Genomic DNA, 20,234 nt, shown 5'->3' with positions numbered 1-20,234 from the left:
ATGGAATACGTTTGATAGCTTTTGAAGATATAAGATGATGCGTTTTACTTTATTCCTACCTCGTCCTTGATAGGCGGCAAATATATAGACAAATTCGAACCACGGTCGTCCAAATCAATTCGTGAACTAGTCTTTGTTCTGCTAGTGTATCTCGGTGGTTTGCTAACAGTAGCAGCTGTAATAGTCGTGTCACTATCACCCGTCGAATAGTCATCGTACTTCAACAAACTAATAGATCTTGTTCGAGTAATTTGATCGTCCCTTTTTCTTCTTCTTCTGTAGTACGTCCCAGTATCATAGTAGTATCTATCGATCGGAGTATCCCTCAGTTTATAATCAAGAAAATCATCGATTCTCTTCCTGGTCAAAGATGTCAGGGAATCTCTCCAGCTGTACGATCTAGAAGTGCTAGAGAGCCCCGAATCGAAACCAGAGTCGTGTCGATAAGATTTGTCTCGCCTGTCCCGCCAAAATTCCACGTCAGAAGAGCCAGCTTTCATTCTTCCAATTCGAAGCGCGTCATCCGCCATTTTTCTAAATAATTGATCCGATTCGCTTTGTCTTATTTTGGACCAAGTATCGTCTCTTAGTTGTTCTTGTCTTCGTCTACGAAGCCTGGATGCTTCTTCTTCCTGTCGTCTTCTTACGCGTTCTTCTTCTTCCTTCATTTCTCGCGCTGCTTCTTCTCTTCTTAATTGCCTTTCTGTTTCCCTTCTGCATCTCCTTTCTTCGTCTTCCCGCCTCGAACGCTCAGATTCTTCTCTATTCTGACGCTCTTCGGCTCTTCTTCTTTCCAAACGTTCAGTTTCCCTCCTCCTCATAGATTCTTTATCTTCGTTCCATTGTCTTTCAGCTTCTTTCCTCTTTCTTCTGCGTTCTTCTTCTCTTTGAAGTCTCTCTTCTTCTTCTCTGCGTAATTTCGCTTCCTCTTCCTGTCTTCTTTGTTCACGTTCCCTTCTTCTACGTTCGCGCGTTTCGTCTTCTTTCCTTAACCGTTCTTCTTCAGCTTTCCTAACTTTCTCGGCTTCTTGTCTTATCTGTTTTTCTTGTTCTTCTCTTCGACGCCTGATTTCTTCTCGTCTCTGGTCTTCTCGTTCCAGTTCTTTCTTTAACTTTTCTGCTTTTTCAGCTTTCCTGCGTTCTTCTTCTTCCTTTTTCAATTTCGCCCTTTCCTCTTTCCTTTTGTACTCCTCTTCCTCATGTTTGCGTCTTTTCTCTTCCTCTTTCTTCGCACGCTCTTCCCTTTCGCGTTTTCTCTGCTCTTGTTCCTTCTTCCGTTTTTCTGCTTCTTCCCGTTCCGTGCGCTCATCTTCCGCCTGTTGTAATCTTCGTTTTTCTATCCTTTTACGTAACTTTTCTTCTTTTTGTTCCAATGCCTCCGATTCAATCTTTTGTTCTCCTTCCACTTTTTTTCTACGTGCTTCTTCCTCTTGTTTCTTTCTCTCAGCCTCCTCTTGCTCCTGCTGTTCTTCTTTCCGACGTTTGTCTTCCTCCTTTTTCTTAAGATCTTCGTCTTGTTTCAATTTCTCAGCTTCTTTTGTTTTACGCTCTTCTTCTTGTTTTAATTTTTCAGTTTCTTGCTCCCTCTTACGTTCCCCCTCCTGAATTAATTTCTCAGTTTCTTCTGTCTTTTTACGTTTCTTGTCCTCTTTTAATTTTTGTGCTCCTTCCTTTTTCTTATGCATTTCCTCTTCCTTTAATTGTTCAACTTCTTCTTTCTTCTTATGCTCCTCCTCCTGTTTTAATTTCTCAGCTTCTTCTATCTTACGATCTCCATCATGTTTTAATTTTTCTTCTTGTTCCTTACGTGCCTGTTCTTGCTTTAATTTCTCAGCTGCTTCTTTCTTCTTACGTTCCTCCTCCTCCTGTTTTAATTGTTCAGGTTCTTGTTTCTTACGTTCTTCCTCCTGTTTTAGATTCTCAGTTTCTCCCTTCTTTTTACGCTTCTTTTCCCCTTTTAATTTTTGTGCTTCTTCTTTCTTTTTATGTTCCTCTTCTTGCTTTAATTTTTCAGCTTCCTCTTTCTTTTTACGCTCTTCCTCTTGCTTTAATTTCTCAGCCTCTTCTTTCTTTTTACGTTCCTCTTCTTGCTTTAATTTCTCAGCCTCTTCTTTCTTTTTACGCTCTTCCTCTTGCTTTAGTTTTTCAGCCTCTTCTTTCTTTTTACGTTCCTCTTCTTGCCTTAATTTCTCAGCCTCTTCTTTCTTTTTACGCTCTTCCTCTTGCTTTAGTTTTTCAGCCTCTGCTTTCTTTTTACGTTCCTCTTCTTGCTTTAATTTCTCAGCTTCTTTCTGCTTGCGTTCTTCCTCTTTTTGTTTCAATATCTCAGCCTCTTCCTTTTTCTTACGTTCCTCTTCTTCCTGCTTCAGTTTCTCAGCTTCTTCCTTTTTCTTACGTTCCTCTTCCTCCTGCTTCAGTTTTTCAGCTTCTTCCTTTTTCTTACGTTCCTCTTCCTCCTGCTTCAGTTTCTCAGCTTCTTCCTTTTTCTTGCGTTCCTCTTCCTCCTGCTTTAGTTTCTCAGCTTCTTCCTTTTTCTTACGTTCCTCTTCCTCCTGCTTCAGTTTCTCACCTTCTTCCTTTTTCTTACGTTCCTCTTCCTCCTGCTTCAGTTTCTCAGCTTCTTCCTTTTTCTCACGTTCCTCTTCCTCGTGCTTCAGTTTCTCAGCTTCTTCCTTTTTCTTACGTTCCTCTTCCTCCTGCTTCAGTTTCTCAGTTTTCTTCTTCTCCTCCTCTTCTCTCAACTGTTGTTCCTCCTCCCGTTTCTTTTCTTCCTCTTTATGTTTCTGTTTGTCAACTTCCTCTTCCTTCTTACGTTCATCCTCGTCCTTGTCCACTATTTTCATTTCTTCTTCAACTTCTTCTTTCTCTTTCTTCTTACTTTTCTTTTTCTCTTTATCCTCCTCCCACACTACCTGTACATTTAGCAATTTATCTCGAAGCAAGTTTATATCATTCATCAAATTCAAAATAGGCGTTTCGAGCTCCACAATCCCTTCTCCGCTTAAACTATCCTTCCACAGTGCTTCAACCTTCTTGATAGAATCTTCCAGCTCATACAAACTTATGTTCAAGGTTTTTAACACGCCATAAATTTCCGTAATCTCCAAATGTGAGGGTTCAGCTATAGGTTTATCAGCAGATTGCTCTCTAACAATCGCAATTGCCTTTCGAAGCATTTTCAATGATTCCATCGGTCCTTCTCCAATCTCTTGTTTATCTAAAACACTTTGAATTCCCTGCTTAAGTTGTTCAAGTGGCTTAGCCAACATATTCAGAGCTTCCTTCTCAATCTGAATCTCTAGACCTAGCAAACCTTTGTAACTTTCTATCTTATTATCAATCGACTCAATAGAATCGTTTACTTCTTTAATAGAGTGAATCAACTTCGTCGATATTCTTGTAACTTCTTCCATAGAAATAACACTCTCTTTCTTCTGCTTTTGCACTTCCTCACGTTGATCAGACAGGACAGCTTCCAAAGCAGCTTGTAATCCTTTCAACGGTTTCTCCAAGTTTTCAAGATATACAGTCGAAGATTCTTCCACTGTCATAATCTTCTCTTTCAGTTGCAACAGAGGTTCAGCCAAGTATCCAATTATAGTTTCTGTTATATTTGAGGCTAATTGTAATTTTTCAGCAGCTTGTTCTTCAATAAACGATATACTCTTCTCAAGATTAGATAATGAATCCACAATAGCATCGATACTAGCTTCTTCTTCCTCTATACTCATATCAGTCTTATTTTTCAGCACTAGGAAGCTTTCCTGCACGTCAGCTAATGGTTGCACCAATGTCTTCACTATCTCATATTCATTTTGCTTCTCTGCTTTCGTATTTTTAATAATATTTTCTTCCATTTCAATGATTGTCGATTTTATAACTTCCACCGGTTGCACCAATTTCTCAACGACAGACCAATCTGGTGTATCAATCCTCGACATCTCTTCAGCAAGTCCAGGCTCAGGTTCCACCACAACGCACTCTCGAATCTCAGCAATAGATCTTTCTATTTCTTGCAGAGGAACTGCCAAACATTCTGTGATCCAATGACTCGATTCTTCTGGCATTGGTTCCACTTCAGGAGACATCACTCGTTCTTCAAGTACAGAAATGCTTCGGTGCAGAATTATCAAGGGCTCAGCTAAAGCAGATAACAAAGACACCTCATCAACTGGTCGATCTTCCACAGATTCAACCAACATGCGATCTTCGATTAATGCAATCGAATTGCAAAGTTCTTCTAAAGGTTCAATTAATGGATTTAGTGTAGTTTCTGGCTTTCCCTCACTATCAAAAGATTTCTCTTTCGCAGATTCAATGGCTGTTTGCTCGTTGATAACAGACACAGCTACGTTTTTTAGTTCTAATAAAGGCTGTGCCATAGCCTTCAATAAAGAAATGTCCTCTCTTTCGGATAACATCAGAGCAATCTCATTCGCGTCCATTGATTTTCTTTCTTCGACGATTATTGCCAGACATTCTTTTAACTCACTGAGCGGCTTAGCCAAACTCTTCAAAGTTTGTGTTTCTTCTTCAGAAATTGAAAGAGCCATTTCTGAGGGCGATTCTACGGTACCTTGATCCACAATCATCGGTTCTGTGACTTGAACATTTGTTTCTTCAACAACATCCGCCCAAGTCTTCAAAGATGAGGCTTCTTCTGAGATAGTATCTGCTGCTGGTTCGATAATTATCTGTTGTTGATTGATAGTGGCAGCACGTTTTACTAAATCGTGAAGAGTCTTTGCAAATGTTTCAAATGCCGCGACACTTTCAGTTTTAGAGAATTCTTCTGAAAATTCTGGAGCAAATTCAACGGCTCGTTGAATAGCAGCCACAGAAGTTCTTAGGTCTGTCAACGTCTGTGCCATTGTCTTCAATTGAGAAGCATTGCCAACCTCTGACATACTTTGCATGCCCTCTTCTACCATCATATGCTCTTCAATCACTGCGATTGATTTCTGGAACTCCTCGAGAATTGGTTTTAAAGTTGTCTTTTCAAATGATACCTTATCAGTTTCTAAACTCTTCGTATCGTGCTCTATCACATGTTCTCCTTGAATCGCAGCAAAGAAACATTGTTCTAATCGTTGCAACGGTAAGATAAGTTCGGTTAATATCGTCATAGGTTTCTTCGTATCCGATGTTTCCAATATTTCAGCTTCTTGAAGCTTAATCTCTGCCATAGTCGAAATGGATTCTTGTAATAACTTGGCAGGAACAGTAACTGTTTCTGAAACTTGAGCTTCAAGTTTCTGTGGTGTCTCTAATTGAATCGTTCCTATAATTGTAGCAATCACTTTTGGTTTTGAGATAGTCGCAGAACATTGTTTTCTGAACTCTTCCACAGCTTTTCCAAATGCTTGCAACGCAGACGCGTTTTCGACGTCTAGAATTTGTTCGCCAGGTTTTTCTATAGTTGTCAATTGTTGCACCACAGCTACGGACGTTCTTAAATCACTTAATGATCTTTCTAGATTTTTTATTACAGCAAAGTCTTCAGTATCTCCTGTTGAACTTAAAGTTTCCTTGGCAAAAACCAGTTGCTTCTGAATTTCTGCCACGTTTTTGTTAAGTTCTTCTAATGTCAATTTAACTGGTAATTCTTGTAAAGCTGGAATTGCTTGAGAAATTTCTTTGACAGTTTCGTATTTTGTTACTGCTTCTTGCTGCATGGCTGATAAGAACGATTCTTCGAGTTTGTGCAATGGTTGCACCATGCTCAAGAAGAGTACAACTTCTTCTTCTTTCTTCTTCCCCAATAATTCACTTTCTTTGTCTATATTCAAAATTGTAGTTTGTAGCTCGTTAATGGGTTCAATGACAGTTTTTACAAAATCTTCGACTACTTTGTTCTTCGCCGGAACTTCTTCAGATTTCTTCACTTCGTATTGTTTGACTGCAGCTAACAGTTTTTCTCCAGTTTCTTCCATCGATCGTGCAAAAGCTTCCAATCGAGACTTTTCTTCACCTGTCCTCAATTCTTTTGTTTGATCTTGCTGAGCAATTGTTATTTCCTGAACAGCTGCCACAGACAATTTCATCTGTTCTAAAGACTTCTCTGCTGCTAGCATCATGCTAACTTCACTAACTTCTCCTGAAATTGTCGCGGTTTCACTCGTTTGCTGTTGAATAGTAATGATGGATTTCTGGAATTCTTCCAATACAGGTTGTAAATTTAATTTATCAACAGGAATTTCACTCTTCTTCAACTCTTTTGTAGTCTCTTCTTCTAGCACTTTGCCTTCTAGCAATGCAGTCTGTAAAGCTTGTTCCAATATATTCAATGGTTCTATAAGAACATTTAATTTCAGATTAGTTTTCTCTTTAGGGATTTTCAATTCTTCTACCTGCTGCATTTTCTCTTCTTCAATGTGAGAAAGCGACTCGCGTAGAACATGAACCGTATTACTTATCTTCTGAAGAATTTCAACATCCACCATCTTTGCTTGTTGCTTCTCAGCTTCTTCCAACTTCTTTTCCACTTTCTTCTGACTTATCACTGCTGAACATCTTTCTTCTAACTGCTCTATCGATTTAGCGAAAGCTTCCAAGGCAGATTTCTTCTGAGTCTTTATTTCTTCAGTCTCTTCCGAAGAAAGCGTGAATACATGTTGAACAGCGATAGTAGCTGTTTCTAGTTCTTCAAGTGCTTTATTTAAATCCTTCGCAGTCTCTAATTTTGAAGATTCTTCAAAGCTCGTAGCTAATTGTCCTTGAATATTAATAATGCTTTCTTTTAATTCTTGCAAAATTGGTCGAAGGACGATAGTCTGTGGAGTTTCTCTTTGAATTTGTTCCACGGATTCAAGTTTCTGGTCACTTGCTTGTTGAACCACGTTCACCAAAGATCTTTCTAACTGTTGTAGAGGATGCATCAAAGGAGTCAACGTTTGCACATTCCCTTTTTGCAATTCTAACGTGCCAATTTCTTCAGTGTTGTCTTCCTGTATCTTCATAATAGTCTCGTGCAGCGTGTGAATCGGCACGATAATCGTCTCGAGAACTTGTGTCTCCAGTTTTTCAGCTTCCATCGACTCCATCACTGTCTCCTTCGCGTCCACTTGATGCTGACTGACCATAGCCATGCATTCTTCTAGTTCTTGCACCGATTTCGCGAAGTGTCGCAGCGCTGTCACCTTCTCTGTCTCCGACAGTGTTTCTTCTACGCCTGGTTCAGTGGATACCACACTCTGAATGATCGCGAGAGAAGAATTCAAGTCTTCCAGCGATTTTTCTGTGGCTTGCATGATAGAAGCCTCCTCAATGGAGTGCTCTGCCACTGTTTGCAATTTTACTTGTTCTTGTACCGATGCTACGCATTTCTGAAGTTCTTCCACGATAGGTTGAATATCCAGTTTTTGCAAAGGTGGAGCTGCTTGAGATATTTCCTCAATTTTGTTGAGTTCCATCGAGATTGCCTGTTGAACAGTGGAAGATAGCGAAGTTTCTAATCTTTGTAGTGGTTCTACCAGGATCTTCAAAGCACTTTCTGATGCAGCCACTTTAGAAGAATCGAGAGCTTCCACTTGTTGCAATTTTTCTTCTTCGATTTTGATAATAGTTTCCCTAAGTAGTTGAAGAGGACTGACAGCCATGTCTAGTATCTCCACTTGAGACTCTTTTATTTTTTGGGGGACTAGTTGTATGCCAATCTGTTGCTGGGAAATTACAGCTAAACACTTTTCACCGATTTCTTCCACAGATTTTGCGAACGATTTTAGAATTGAAGTTTTGTCTACGTCTGATAAATTACCCGTTTGTTCAGTCTCCAATATTATCTCCTTAATAGCTGCTACTGAAGATTTCATTTGTTCCAAGGGTTCTTCTATAGTTTTCGCGACAGAACCCACCAATTTATCTTTCGATTCTTCCTTAGTAGGTTCCAAAGAAACTTGTTCTTGAATTACACCAATAGACTTTTCTAACTGCTGTAAAACAGGCCTGACATTCAACTTCATAGAGGATTGGACATCCTCCAAGTCTGATGTAGATTCGTCTTTAACGATGCTCGTCTCTTGAACAGCCACTGACAAAGATTTTTCTAATTGTTCCAAAGGTTCGACCAACGTATGTAAAACACCAGCGATTTCTTTCGTTTCTGACATAATTAAAGTTTCAGTCTCTTGTGTCTGTTGTTCGTCAAGTTTGGAAATGGTCTCACGTAAAATTTGAATTGGACTTGCTATATTATCGAGAGCTTGCTGTCCAAACTCTTGTATATCTATTTTAGCAACTTGTGGCTGTTGCAAAGTACTAATTTCAACTTTTTGTTGACTAGAAATCACCGAAGACACATTTGCTATCTTTTCCACACACTTGGCAAGCGTTTTCAGGGCTGTTGTTTTCTCTTCACTGGTTAATTCTTTGGTTTCTTCTGCCTCAAGTGTTTGAATGGCTGTCACAGCAGATTTAAGAGTTTTTAATGGACTTTCTATCAATTCGGCAACAGAAGCTTCCACTTTTGTAGTGGACACATCAAGTTTCTTCGGTTGTACAGCTATCTGTTCTTCTATCATAACAATTGATTTCTGCAGTTCTGCCAATACAGGACTAACCTTTAATTGCTCCGTAGGTAAAGTAGTACTCTTTATTTCTTCAGTCTTTTCATCTTTCGAAGGATGAATTTGTTGAATTGCTGTGCATAATAATTGTTCCAATTCTTCTAAAGGATGCACTAGAGGTTTCAAAGCTTCTACTACGTTTTTGCTTGTTTCATCTAAAGCTCGTACCTCATCAGTCTTCTGTTCTTCAATCTCAGAAGCTGTTTCACGCAAGAGTTGAATAGGCTGACTCATCATTTCTAAAACTTGCTCCAATTCTTCTTTTCGAATTTTTTCTGGAGATTCTATCTTTACTGGAGGAGAACTAACAATCGCTGTACATTTTTCTCTTAATTCATTCACCGATTCAATGAATGTTTCGACTGCCGGTGTCTCTTCTATATTGGAAAATGTTCCTGCCCTTTCAATTTCAAATGTTACTATTTTTTGCACCGCACCGATTGACAATTTGAGATTTTCTAGCGATTTGTCTATTTCTTTTACAATTAATGCCTTATCCTCTAATTTGTTCATTTCCTCATTCGCTTCGAGGATCATTTCTTCTTGAATTGTGGCAATGGACCTCTCCAATTCTTCTAGAATATTGGCTACTGGTAGCGATTGCAAAAATGGAACGTTTGATTGTGTTTCTTCCGTAATTTCTTCATGTTCTACAGTTTGTTGCTGAGAAGAGATATCCAAAGATTGTTTCAATTTTTCCAAAGGATCAATAATAGTACTCAAGATAATTGCAGCTGTCTTTGTAGGCAAATCCAATTGTTCAGTTTCTTCCAATTTCTCTTCCTCGATCTTTGCAATCGCTTCACGAAGATTTTGTATTGGACTGACTATCTTCTTCGCGATATTTGCTTCTAATTTTTGTTGTTTGGTTAATTCAGCTGATTCTATCGAAGGCGGAGCAGAACCAAGTGGCGAGGCATCCTCTGGTTTCACTTGTTCTTGAGAGACCATGAGGACTTCTATCAGTTCTTCAAGAGGTTTCGCTGTGGTTTCCTCGATATCCAAATTTTCTTCTTTCGTTTTCGTCATCACTTTGATTTCTTCGACCACTTTCATACTCTTTGTATCAGCAGTCTGTTGAATGACCTTTACGAGTTCAGAAATCGCTTCGTTTACATTTTGTGCGTTTCCACGTAGTGGAATACAATCTGTAGGAAGCTGAGAAGTTGCTTCTTGGATAGAAGAGAGTTCACGTTGAAGAGATTTTAGAGGTTCTGAAAGTATTTGCAAGGATACCATTACGTTTTCTTTCAGTGCTGGTGCTAACTCTTTTTGAGTCAAACGAAGAATCTTTTCTGTGGCTTGATCTACGTTTATTAAGGATTCCAGCAGATGAACAAATTGCGTTTTAAGTTCTGAGATTGAAGAGGAAGATAATGTGTTTTGAATTGATGCGCTGGTTGCTTTTAAGTCGTAAAGGATTTGTATGAGGGCTGTTAATTCTCGAATTCTTCGTTTCTCTTCTTCCGATCTCGAGGAAAGAGGTTCGTCTAGAGCTACAGACACGAGACTGGTTAGTTCTTTCAAAGGTTGTTGTAGAGCATTGATCAGCGAGCCTGTCTTTTGTATCAGACTGATTTTTGCCTTTTTTCTTTCCTCCTCTGCCATTTCTTCTGCCTTTGTTAAGTCTTCTATTCGTTCTAAAGCTTCCATTATCTCTCTTTGTCTTTCTGCCTCGTTTGATTCTTTAAATGCTGATTCACTTGTTTCTTCTTTTGTTTTCTCTAGTGATTCTTCTACAACTCTTTCTGCTTTTAGTGTTTCCTCTACTTTTTCAAATATTTGCTCTTTAATATCATGCTTTTGTTTTAATTCTTCGGATTTTTTAGATTCTTCTATTTTTATTTCTTGACTTGCCACTTCTTCTTTTTCAATTTTTCCTTCCTCCATTCTTTCGACTGCTGTTTCAGTCCTTCTTTTTTTTTGTTCTGGTTCTATCGTTTGTGCGATTATTTCTTCCACAGATTCTTCAACACCAGATGCTCCTTTTAATTTTTCTGTTACAGCCACTTTTTCAGACGATGTTGTTTTTTCGTCTACAGTTTTAACCGGCAGTGCTACTTCATCTGTTAAAATTTCTACTTTTTTTTCATCTATCAACTTTTCGGTTTCGTCAAGCGGAGCTTCTACTTTTACCATAGCCTTTGGCATTTCTTCCGTCATCTGCGGCACAGTTTCGACTTCTTCCTCTTTTATCGATAGTTTCTCTGTCATATCAAATAATATTTGGCCAGCACCTTCTGTTATCTCTTCGGAAAACACTTCAACCCTTTCCACTGCTTTCGACAATTCTTCTGTTGATTTGTGTATTACTACTGATTCTCCTTCTTTCGTTATCTCCAGATCTCCAGCTTTTTCTTCTTTCATTCCTTCAACCGACACGACTTTTCCGACGTTCATTACTTTAATACTTTCAACTTTACTCTCTTGTACCAATTCAGGGGATACAGTTGCTGCTTCAAGAGCCATAACTGTTTCTTCTTTCATTTCTTTCAGAACATCAAGTTCTTCTTCTACCAATTCAGGAGATTCAAGTGTTTCCGTTCCCATTATTTGGAGAGTGCCGAGTATTCCCTCTTCAGTTACTTCAAGACCTTTAGCTTTCTCAACTGTTGTCCCTTCAAGAAGTTCGACTTTCCCTTCTGTCGCTCCTTCAAGGGTTTCAATTTTTTCTTTTCCCATTACTTGAAGAACTTTGGCCTTCTCTGCTTCTGTTACCTCAAGAGCTTTAGCTTTCTCTTCTGTTGTGCCCTCAAAAAGTTCGACTTTTCCTTCTGTCGCTTCTTCAAGGGTTTCAACTTTTTCTTTTCCCATTACTTGGAGAAGTTTGGTTTCTCCTTCTTCAGTTACCTCAAGAGCTTTAGCTTTCTCTTCTGTTGTGCCCTCAAAAAGTTCGACTTTTCCTTCTGCCGCTTCTTCAAGGGTTTCAACTTTTTCTTTTCCCATTACTTGGAGAACTTTGGTTTCTCCTTCTTCAGTTACCTCAAGAGCTTTAGCTTTCTCTTCTGTTGTCCCCTCAAAAAGTTCGACTTTTCCTTCTGCCACTCCTTCAAGAGTTTCAACTTTTTCTTTTCCCATTACTTGAAGAACTTTGGTTTCTCCTTCTTCAGTTACCTCAAGAGCTTTAGCTTTCTCTTCTGTTGTGTCCTCAAAAAGTTCGACTTTCCCTTCTGTCGCTTCTTCAAGGGTTTCAACTTTTTCTTTTCCCATTACTTGAAGAACTTTGACCTTCTCTGCTTCTGTTACCTCAAGAGCTTTAGCTTTCCCTTCTGTTGTCCCTCAAAGTTCGACTTTTCTTCTGTCACCTTCAAGGTTTCAACTTTTTCTTTTCCCATTACTTGGAGAACTTTTGGTTTCTCCTTCTTCAGGATTACCTCAAAGAGTAGCTTTCTCCTCTGTTGCCCCTCAGAGTTCGACTTTCCCTCTGTCCGGTCCTTCAAGGTTTCAACTTTCATTATGCGGAGAACTTGTTCTTTTCCTCTTCAGATACTTCAGGCTGTAGCTTTCTCTTCTGTTGTCCCTCAAAAGTTCGACTTTTCCTTCTGCCCTCCTTCAAGGTTTCAATTTTTCTTTTCCCATTACTTGCGAACTTTGGTTTCTCCTTCTTCAGTTACCTCAAGAGCTGTAGCTTTCTCTTCTGTTGTCCCCTCAAAAAGTTCGACTTTTCCTTCTGCCACTCCTTCAAGAGTTTCAACTTTTTCTTTTCCCATTACTTGAAGAACTTTGGTTTCTCCTTCTTCAGTTACCTCAAGAGCTTTAGCTTTCTCTTCTGTTGTGCCCTCAAAAAGTTCGACTTTTCCTTCTGTCGCTTCTTCAAGGGTTTCAACTTTTTCTTTTCCCATTACTTGAAGAACTTTGACCTTCTCTGCTTCTGTTACCTCAAGAGCTTTAGCTTTCTCTTCTGTTGTCCCTTCAAAAAGTTCGACTTTTCCTTCTGTCGCTTCTTCAAGGGTTTCAACTTTTTCTTTTCCCATTACTTGAAGAACTTTGGTTTCTCCTTCTTCAGTTACCTCAAGAGCTTTAGCTTTCTCTTCTGTTGTGCCCTCAAAAAGTTCGACTTTTCCTTCTGTCGCTTCTTCAAGGGTTTCAACTTTTTCTTTTCCCATTACTTGGAGAACTTTGGTTGCTCCTTCTTCAGTTATCTCAAGAGCTTTAGCTTTCTCTTCTGTTGTGTCCTCAAAAAGTTCGACTTTCCCTTCTGTCGGTCCTTCAAAAGTTTCAACTTTTTCTTTTCCCATTACTTGAACAACTTTAATCTTTCCCTCTTCAGTTGTTTCACGCGCTTTTGATGTTTCCTCTTTCATTGCTTCGAAAGTATCGACCTTTTCTTCTTTCGTTGTTTCCGGACCTTTAATCTTTCCTGCTTTTTGTTCTCGAAGCTCCTGAATTTTCTCTTCAGATTCTATTTCCTCTATTTTCAATCGTTCTTCTTCAGGTGGTATTTTTTCAATAGTTAACACACTTTCCACTTCTTCCCTTGAAACTTCAATAATCTCATCCACAATAGTTTCAATCTGTGTAATAGTAATAGGGACATCAGGTGAAATATTCTCTTCTTTCTCTTCTGTCATAGTTTTCTCTACATTCGCCACCATTTCAATTTCTCTTATAGAATCGTTCACACTCTCCAAAACATCCACCATAGCAGACAAGGTTTCGACAAGCGAAGAACCTTCAGAAGCTCGTTCTCTTATTAACCTGACCCGATGAAGAGACAAAGAGGAAGCCAACTCTGTCGTAGAATTAGCCAGAGCCTGAAGAAGAGTCACAGTCTGGACGGAAACAGAGGATATCGATTTCTGATTAATTTTTTCCTTTAATACATTCAAAGCTGACCTAAGTTGATTAGTCGGATACAAAAATCCTTCAACGATAGCTTCTTCATCTACCGCTTGCTCAGTGAACGTTTGCATGAAATGTGTTTCTGATAACGTAATTTGCTTCTCTAAAGCTTCTAACGACTTCGAAATCACTTGATGAACAGATTTATCCACATTCTTATCCAAAACTGCAATTGTATTCTTCAAATGATTAAACGAACTCGACAGATTATATTGAAGAGTAAATTCGTTGCTAGATCTTCTTGAATAATCAGTCCCACCAATTTGTTGTTGAACAGAGATAGTAGCATTCTTCAGTGAACTCAATGCACCTTCAAAAAGTGTGGCTCCTTCTAAATTAGAAATTCTTTCCAAAATGGTTGAAGTTTGTCTTTGTAAACCTTCGACTGCCTTTGAAATAACGCTTCGTCTTTCGTCCAACAAAGCTGATTCTGGAACTAAACTTTTTCTGCTACTTTGAACGACCGAAAGACTGCTCAAAAATTCCACTAAAGGTTCAACAAGAGTTCGAAATTCAACAATAATTTCTCTTCGCTGATCTAAGAGCTCAAGCTCTTGCGAAGTCACGTTTACTGTGTTTAGTAAATAGTCCAAAGGCTTCACCAGAATTCTGGCTACATCTGTCTCCAGAGTAACATCAGCTTGAGCTTCAAGAATTTTCATTTGTTCCTCGATATTTTCCAAAGGTTTCGAGATCTCACGAAGAAATCCAAGAAGCTCTTGCCTAGAATGAATATCTTTCACAACGATTGGTACCGTATCTTTGATATCCCTAAGAAGATTCAAAATAGGTTCACAATTTTTCTTCAGATCAGAATTTTGATCAAGCTTCTCGATTGCACTATTGATCACTTCGGATTCGATCACGTTCAATGGATGAATTAAATGGTTCAAGATTAATAGTTCTTGGGCACCATGCTGGTGTGACTGCTGCAGAACTTTCTGAAGATTGTTCAAAGGTTGGAGAAGGTTCTTTAGCACAGATACAGTCTGACTAACTATTTCTTCGTAGGAATTAACCGATGTTCCATAGGTTCCAGTTGTCACTCTCATCTCAGAAATCGTCTTCATAAGTTCTTCCACAGAATTAGCTAATATAGAAACTGGAACAATGGTAGTTCCAGCTGTAGGTTCTTCAAAATCTTCCAAAATCCCTGTTATATCTATCTGAACACTTTCCAGCGTTTTGAACAAAGAAACAACCAAGCTCTTTGCTTCTTCTTCTTTCTTCGCTTTCTTCATATCTTTCTTTTCCTTTGGTAATTCCTCTATCGTTGTAATTAACTGTTCTGTTCTTTGAGAACTTTCTTCGACTGCAGTCTGTTCAGCTATCGATTCAGTAAACTGCGTTTCAAGCAATATCGTAGTACTTTCCATTAGAGTTGCCTCAGGAATGGTTTCTTGAGAAACGTGTGCTGTAATTTCTTCTCTTTCTGGAAGAATAGTCTCCTGAGGAATGGACTCTTCTTGAATGGTTTCTTGAGACGTCGTTGCTTCCACCATCTTCTCTTGAGTCATTGATTGTACCATTTCTTTCAATTCTTTCCTGTAAAGAGCCTCTTTGATAGAAATAGGTATCTGATTTTCAATTTCTTCCACGATATCCACTATAGGTCGAAGTGTTTCTTCTTCAGGGTGGTCTTTAAGAATGTCCATGATAGTCTGCAGGAGATACTTCATTGGTCTGCCCAATTCCTCCAAAGTTGTCAAATCTGCTGGTTCGTGGTACATCGATATAGCATTTCGTAACCTTGTTAAAGGTTCACGAAGATCTACCAATGCCTCTATCAAATTTTCGTCACTTGGAGGTTCAGAATACGATGTTTCAATAGCAATTTTGTTTACGTCTTTCTTCAATTCGTCGATGGTTGAACTTAAAGCAGATTCTTCTTCGTCCTTCGTGCTTTCTTCAGATGTGTTTGATAACCAATGTTTCATAGGATATAAGGATCGAGAGATCCTATCTGCTAAACCAAACGACTGATCTTTCTGTTTCTTTGGTTCTTCCTTTTTCGGAATTAATTTTTCTGCTTCTCTTTTAGCTTTCTTTTTTGATGTCTCCCTTGCAATTAATGGCGTGTCTTTCTCTATTTCTTCGAGTAATTCCAAAACTGGAAGAATTACGTCTGTTCTTGCGTCGGTGTTTACCATAGTTTGAACCAGTCTCTTCAATTTCTCGATTGGATTTATTAAATCTTTTAAAATTTGCTCCTCTTCAGGTTCATGTTCTTGGGTCAATAAAGATCTCTGCAGACTCAACAGACATTCTTTTAATAAAGAAACCTGTTCTACAATCTGTTCGTCCACTGGATTCTTTAAATTAGCAATCGCTACCGCTGAAGATCCAATATTCTGTCTTAGATCTTCTACAGATATTGTTAGACACGAGGTATAATTAGGATAGCTCTTTTCTTGCCTTTCTAACGTCGAAGACAAAGCAAAGTGAATATTACTGAGATTCTGATCGACGTTCAAACTGTCCAAAATATGTTTTGTCGCTTCTTCAGCCTCCACTAATTGAGATATTGTCTTTGGTAATTGAGTTTCAATCTCTTCTATCATTTTCCAAAGATCTTTCATCGAATTGATATCTTCTTGTGACGCGGAGTGTTTTAATGCTTTCGATACAACGATCTTCAGCTTTTCTACTGGGATCGACATTTTACGAATCACTGGAAGCTCCTGGAAAGTCCTTCCTTTGGAAACAAGAGCCGTTTGAAGATCCAGCAATGGTTCCTTCAGATCTATCAAGCTATTTATCGTTTCATCTTCCCTCAAGGTCATTGCTGTATGAACCGCGTCAGATATATATTGTCTGAGCTCTACGAGACAAACAGCTATTTCGGAAGAAGCTAATAATTTTTGAGAACTAGCTGCTCCGTTTGTAACAGATTCGACGTCTTCTATATTTTGTAGAGCAGTGCTTAAAGCTGCTTGAACATCTATTAAAGGATCCAGGACTCTATCTGTCAAATTGTGAGGCTGTTCCTGTATCGATTTCGAAGATGTACTTTCTTCCAATTCGCTGTCCGTTTTATAAATAATCCGCTCGATGTTATTAACCATTTCCAATATATACTGCAAAGAATTCTCGTTCAAATTAGTTATTGTTGATTTCAACTGAGAAATGGCAGGTTCCAGGAGTTTTGATATCGTTTCAGAATTCTCCGCGGTGGAAATCGAGGTTAAAGCGCACTGAAGAGAATACAAAGGACCTTCGAGATTTGTTAGAGATTCCAGGCCAATTTCTCGTCTTTGTGGTGTCCTCAGTCTTCTGTACATCTCGTCAATTCGGTCGAAAATGGAGCAGAGTCGAGGATCCAGAGTATCAGCAATGTTTTCGTACGTTTTCAACGTTTCCTGAAGGCTCAATCTCACTTCCTTCAGAATATCTTCCTTAGGCTCTTCGACTATCCTTTTATGATCTTCCATTGGTTTCTTGTCTTTTACTCTTTGACTTTCAACGATTGTTTGTTCAGCGGATTCTTGAAGAGACTCGATCAATTTCGTTCGATGCTCGGATAAGATGCCCCTCGTTTCGTAAGTCTCCAAGGCAGACTTTAACGTATCTAATTTTGCTTTTAATTCGCGCGTTGGAGGAATAAGTTCTTCTGCAATTTTAGAAGCACCGTCTGCTTTTGCTTCGATGCTGGAAAACCTATTGAGAGCTCGCGCCATGTCTTCTATAGACTTCGAAAGAGATTCAACGACTACCGTATCCACAGTTTCTATCGTTCCTTTAGTTGGATCCACGGAAACGTCGCTCAAAAAGAGATCCAAAGTATTGAGAATATCCTCCAAGCTCGCTACCAATCTTGTAGTTCGTTTATCCACAGTTAAAACATTCCTGACGTTTTCATCGAGCTTAGAAACTGCAGAAATCATCCTGATTAAAGCGATCGGTCTCTCGCCCTTTGCTCGTCCAGTTAGCTCATGTTCGAGCTTCGTGATTCCCATAAGAATCTCATCCACTGGGTCCGTCAGGCTTTCCAAAATCGCAATTAAATCCATCTTACGATTTTTCACGTTTTCCTGACGTTCTATTAATTCCATTCCACGAAGAAGCTCTTCTGTCGGACCACCGATAGCTTCCAATAAAGAAATTCGAATGGTTTGATTCAAAGATCTATCGCCCGCGTTCTTCAATGCCTTTGACTCTATAGAAGACACTTCTTCGCATAAGTTTTGAATAGGTTTGATAACGTTCTTCGTCACGATCATCTTACACTCTTCTTCGCTACCAGCGTTCAATTTAGTTTCCAGATTGTCGATGCTCACTAAAGTGTCTCTAACGATAAAAACAGGTTCTTTCAGCCTCCTCATATTGTCCAACAATCTTTCCTTGTTACTTTTCGATAATGATTTTTCAGATTCACTGGTCGTCTGTTTCTTCTCGCTAGATTTATCAGCCACGTCTTCTACGTATGGTTCTTCGGTCTTGTTTATAGACTCTATACGTTGAAGCATCTCGGTATTGGCGCCTGTTGACCCACTTTTTCTTCGTTTTCCATCGATTTCGCTGCCAATGGACGACTCTTCCGAGCTACCTTTTTCTCTTTTATGCTTCTTCTTTCGGTGTTTTTTCTTCTTTGGGGCACCGGTGACGGAATCGAAGGAAGAATCTCCGCCTATTCCATCGTCTATGCTCGAGCCAGCTGTTTTCTCTGCGCTCAGACTGCGTTTCCTTTCTCGTCCGTCCTCGTACAATCTTTGAACTTGATTCTCTGAAATGGAAAGCCTTGCTGAAGACAGCGCATCAGCGAAAGTGTCGCTGTCGTCTTGTTTCAACGAGGAAACCGGTGACATTGGAGACACCGGTGAAAATGGTTCGTCTTTTTGAGCGCTGTGAAAGCTTTCTGATTCCATTTTGTGGCTCTTCTCGCTCTTTTCACTTTTGGACGAGGAGCTCGATTTTTTTCTCGGAGGTCTCGTCGGTGGTTTGTCATCTTCTTCCAGGCTATACCTGGCAGATCGTTTTAAAGAACTGCGAGAGTCTTGATCCGGGGAGGAAAAGACACGGGTTACGTCGTCCATGATCGATACGTCCTCGAAGTCGGCTTCTGTACGAAGATCGTCGCCATCTTCAGCGCTGACGAAATAATCCGGAGACACGTCGATCACCACTGCTTCCATTAACAGGTTTCCGGAATTCGAAGACTCCTTAACGAATCGCATTGGCGGCAGTTCGATCACGTTGTGCTCTATAAAACATAGGGAGCGAAGTCTTGAAGATTATAATTTTGTTAGTTTTGAAGATTTCATCTTGCCGGTCTTTTATCGTTAGTTCCTGTTAGCCTCTTTTGTCATTAGTTTATTGTTAGCTTTCTTATCGGTTTTCGTGAGAATTTAAAAGACGCAAAAGTTTAAAAAAAACGTTAAATAAGCGTTATATAATTCATAAATAAATATATAACATACTCTATTTGGTTTGCCAATTGTTTAAATTTAATGTCTAACATAATTGGATATAATAACACAACAAGCATAATATTCACTTTATTTAATTTAATTCCGATAGACAAAGTTTCTGTAATGAATTTTACGAAATTTTCTACACTCCTTGGTTTGCGATATTTGTTTAGGCGATTTACAGTTTGCACCGCGGAAGATAAAAAAGGAGAAGTATTGCAGCTAATATTCAACGAAAAATAGAAAAATAAAACAGAGTCACAAGGCATCGTATAATAAAACAATCATAAAATAATAACATACAAATGGAGTAATACGCATAATTATATTTATAATAGATAAAAGTCTACCCTTTTCCTCCAGGTACGTCCTATATCTTTTGTTATATCACGGTAGTAATAAAATATTTGATGATTATACTTCACATAGTATAAAAGTTTACCTGTTACGTGTTCGGATAATTGATCAGCGTACATCTCAACGATCTGAAGAGCTTCTTCCTCGGTGAGATCAGGTGTTTCGTATAAGCTAACGGAAACCTCTTTACCATCGAAACTGAAGGATACTTCTCCTCGATCGTCTAACGTGACGGAATGATCGGTTTGTGGTGTATCGTATAACTGGGACGTTCTTTCTTCGTGAATCGTTGAAAGTGACAAGTTCCTGGCGAGTTCGTGACCGTTTGGTGACAGTGGTTCTTTCGCTTCTTTTTGAACCGGGAGTTTATCTATGAAACATATATTTGCTGGATTTGCAACATACTTAGTGGATGTTTCATAGTTATAAAAAATTTACTGTCGCTAAAAATACACTAAAATTATTTATAACGTTGCCTAACTGTGCATCAACGCGAACATTTTATTCTTCGTTTAGATCCTACAATTTTATAAACTATTATGAAATTGAAATATTTCCAGCCATATGATATTCGCTCTTTCTATTAATAGTAGAACTTTGTCGTATACAGTAAATTTCTTTAAAGTAAATTTCTTTAACGTAAATTTTTTTAAAGTAAATTTCTTTAAAGTAAATTTCTTTAAGGTAAATTTCTTTAAAGTAAATTTCTTTAAGGTAAATTTCTTTAAGATAAATTTCTTTAAAGCATCTGTAGTACCTCGACAAACCAACTTACAAATTATGCCGTTTACGCGTCTCAATTTACGAAACGGTTACGCGTAAACATTTCATCCGATCTGATAAACGATCCTCAATTACAATAATTAGGATACCTTCGAAGCCAAGAAGGGACGCTGAACTGCTGACAGTTCCCATGCAATTTGTCGCTTCGCAGGTGTAAGTGCCCAAACAACAGGTGCCATCTTGTCCAGAAATGATCCTGTGAATATCTCCTGGCTTTAACTCGACGCCATCCTTGTACCATTTGAGAATCGGTTGAGGCACACCGATCACTTTGCACTCT

General features: G+C 38.8%; 2 protein-coding genes across 6 annotated transcripts in view; both read right to left on the bottom strand.

Moving 5' to 3' along the window:
* Window positions 1-12,079, bottom strand: part of LOC117242216 (titin homolog) — a 46,063-nt gene extending 33,984 nt beyond the window's left edge. For 2 of the 5 annotated variants that reach the window (XM_033508705.1, XM_033508710.1), the window contains exon 1: window positions 60-11,841. In XM_033508705.1, the coding sequence (XP_033364596.1) occupies window positions 60-11,774 (11,715 nt within the window). In that variant the 5' untranslated portion in view covers window positions 11,775-11,841. Of the gene's footprint in view, window positions 1-59; window positions 11,842-12,031 lie in introns of those variants that run through there. The other 3 variants (XM_033508709.1, XM_033508707.1, XM_033508706.1) reach the window with 3 other exon arrangements.
* Window positions 12,080-12,093: 14 nt separating this feature from the next.
* On the bottom strand, window positions 12,094-20,230 carry LOC117242215 (titin-like; the record flags this gene model as incomplete). Its single annotated transcript, XM_033508704.1, has 3 exons — window positions 12,094-18,606; window positions 19,257-19,541; window positions 20,044-20,230. Coding segments are annotated over 3 exons (6,936 nt in total), but the record flags the coding sequence as incomplete, so codon positions are not given.
* Window positions 20,231-20,234: the final 4 nt, after the last annotated feature.

This window comes from Bombus vosnesenskii, unplaced genomic scaffold (assembly GCF_011952255.1).
Source record: "Bombus vosnesenskii isolate JDL3184/JDL3185 unplaced genomic scaffold, Bvos_JDL3184-5_v1.1 scf7180000016270, whole genome shotgun sequence".
NCBI lineage: Eukaryota > Metazoa > Arthropoda > Insecta > Hymenoptera > Apidae > Bombus > Bombus vosnesenskii.
The sequence above is the reverse complement of the archived record's forward strand: the minus strand, read 5'-3'. Positions and strand labels throughout refer to the sequence as shown.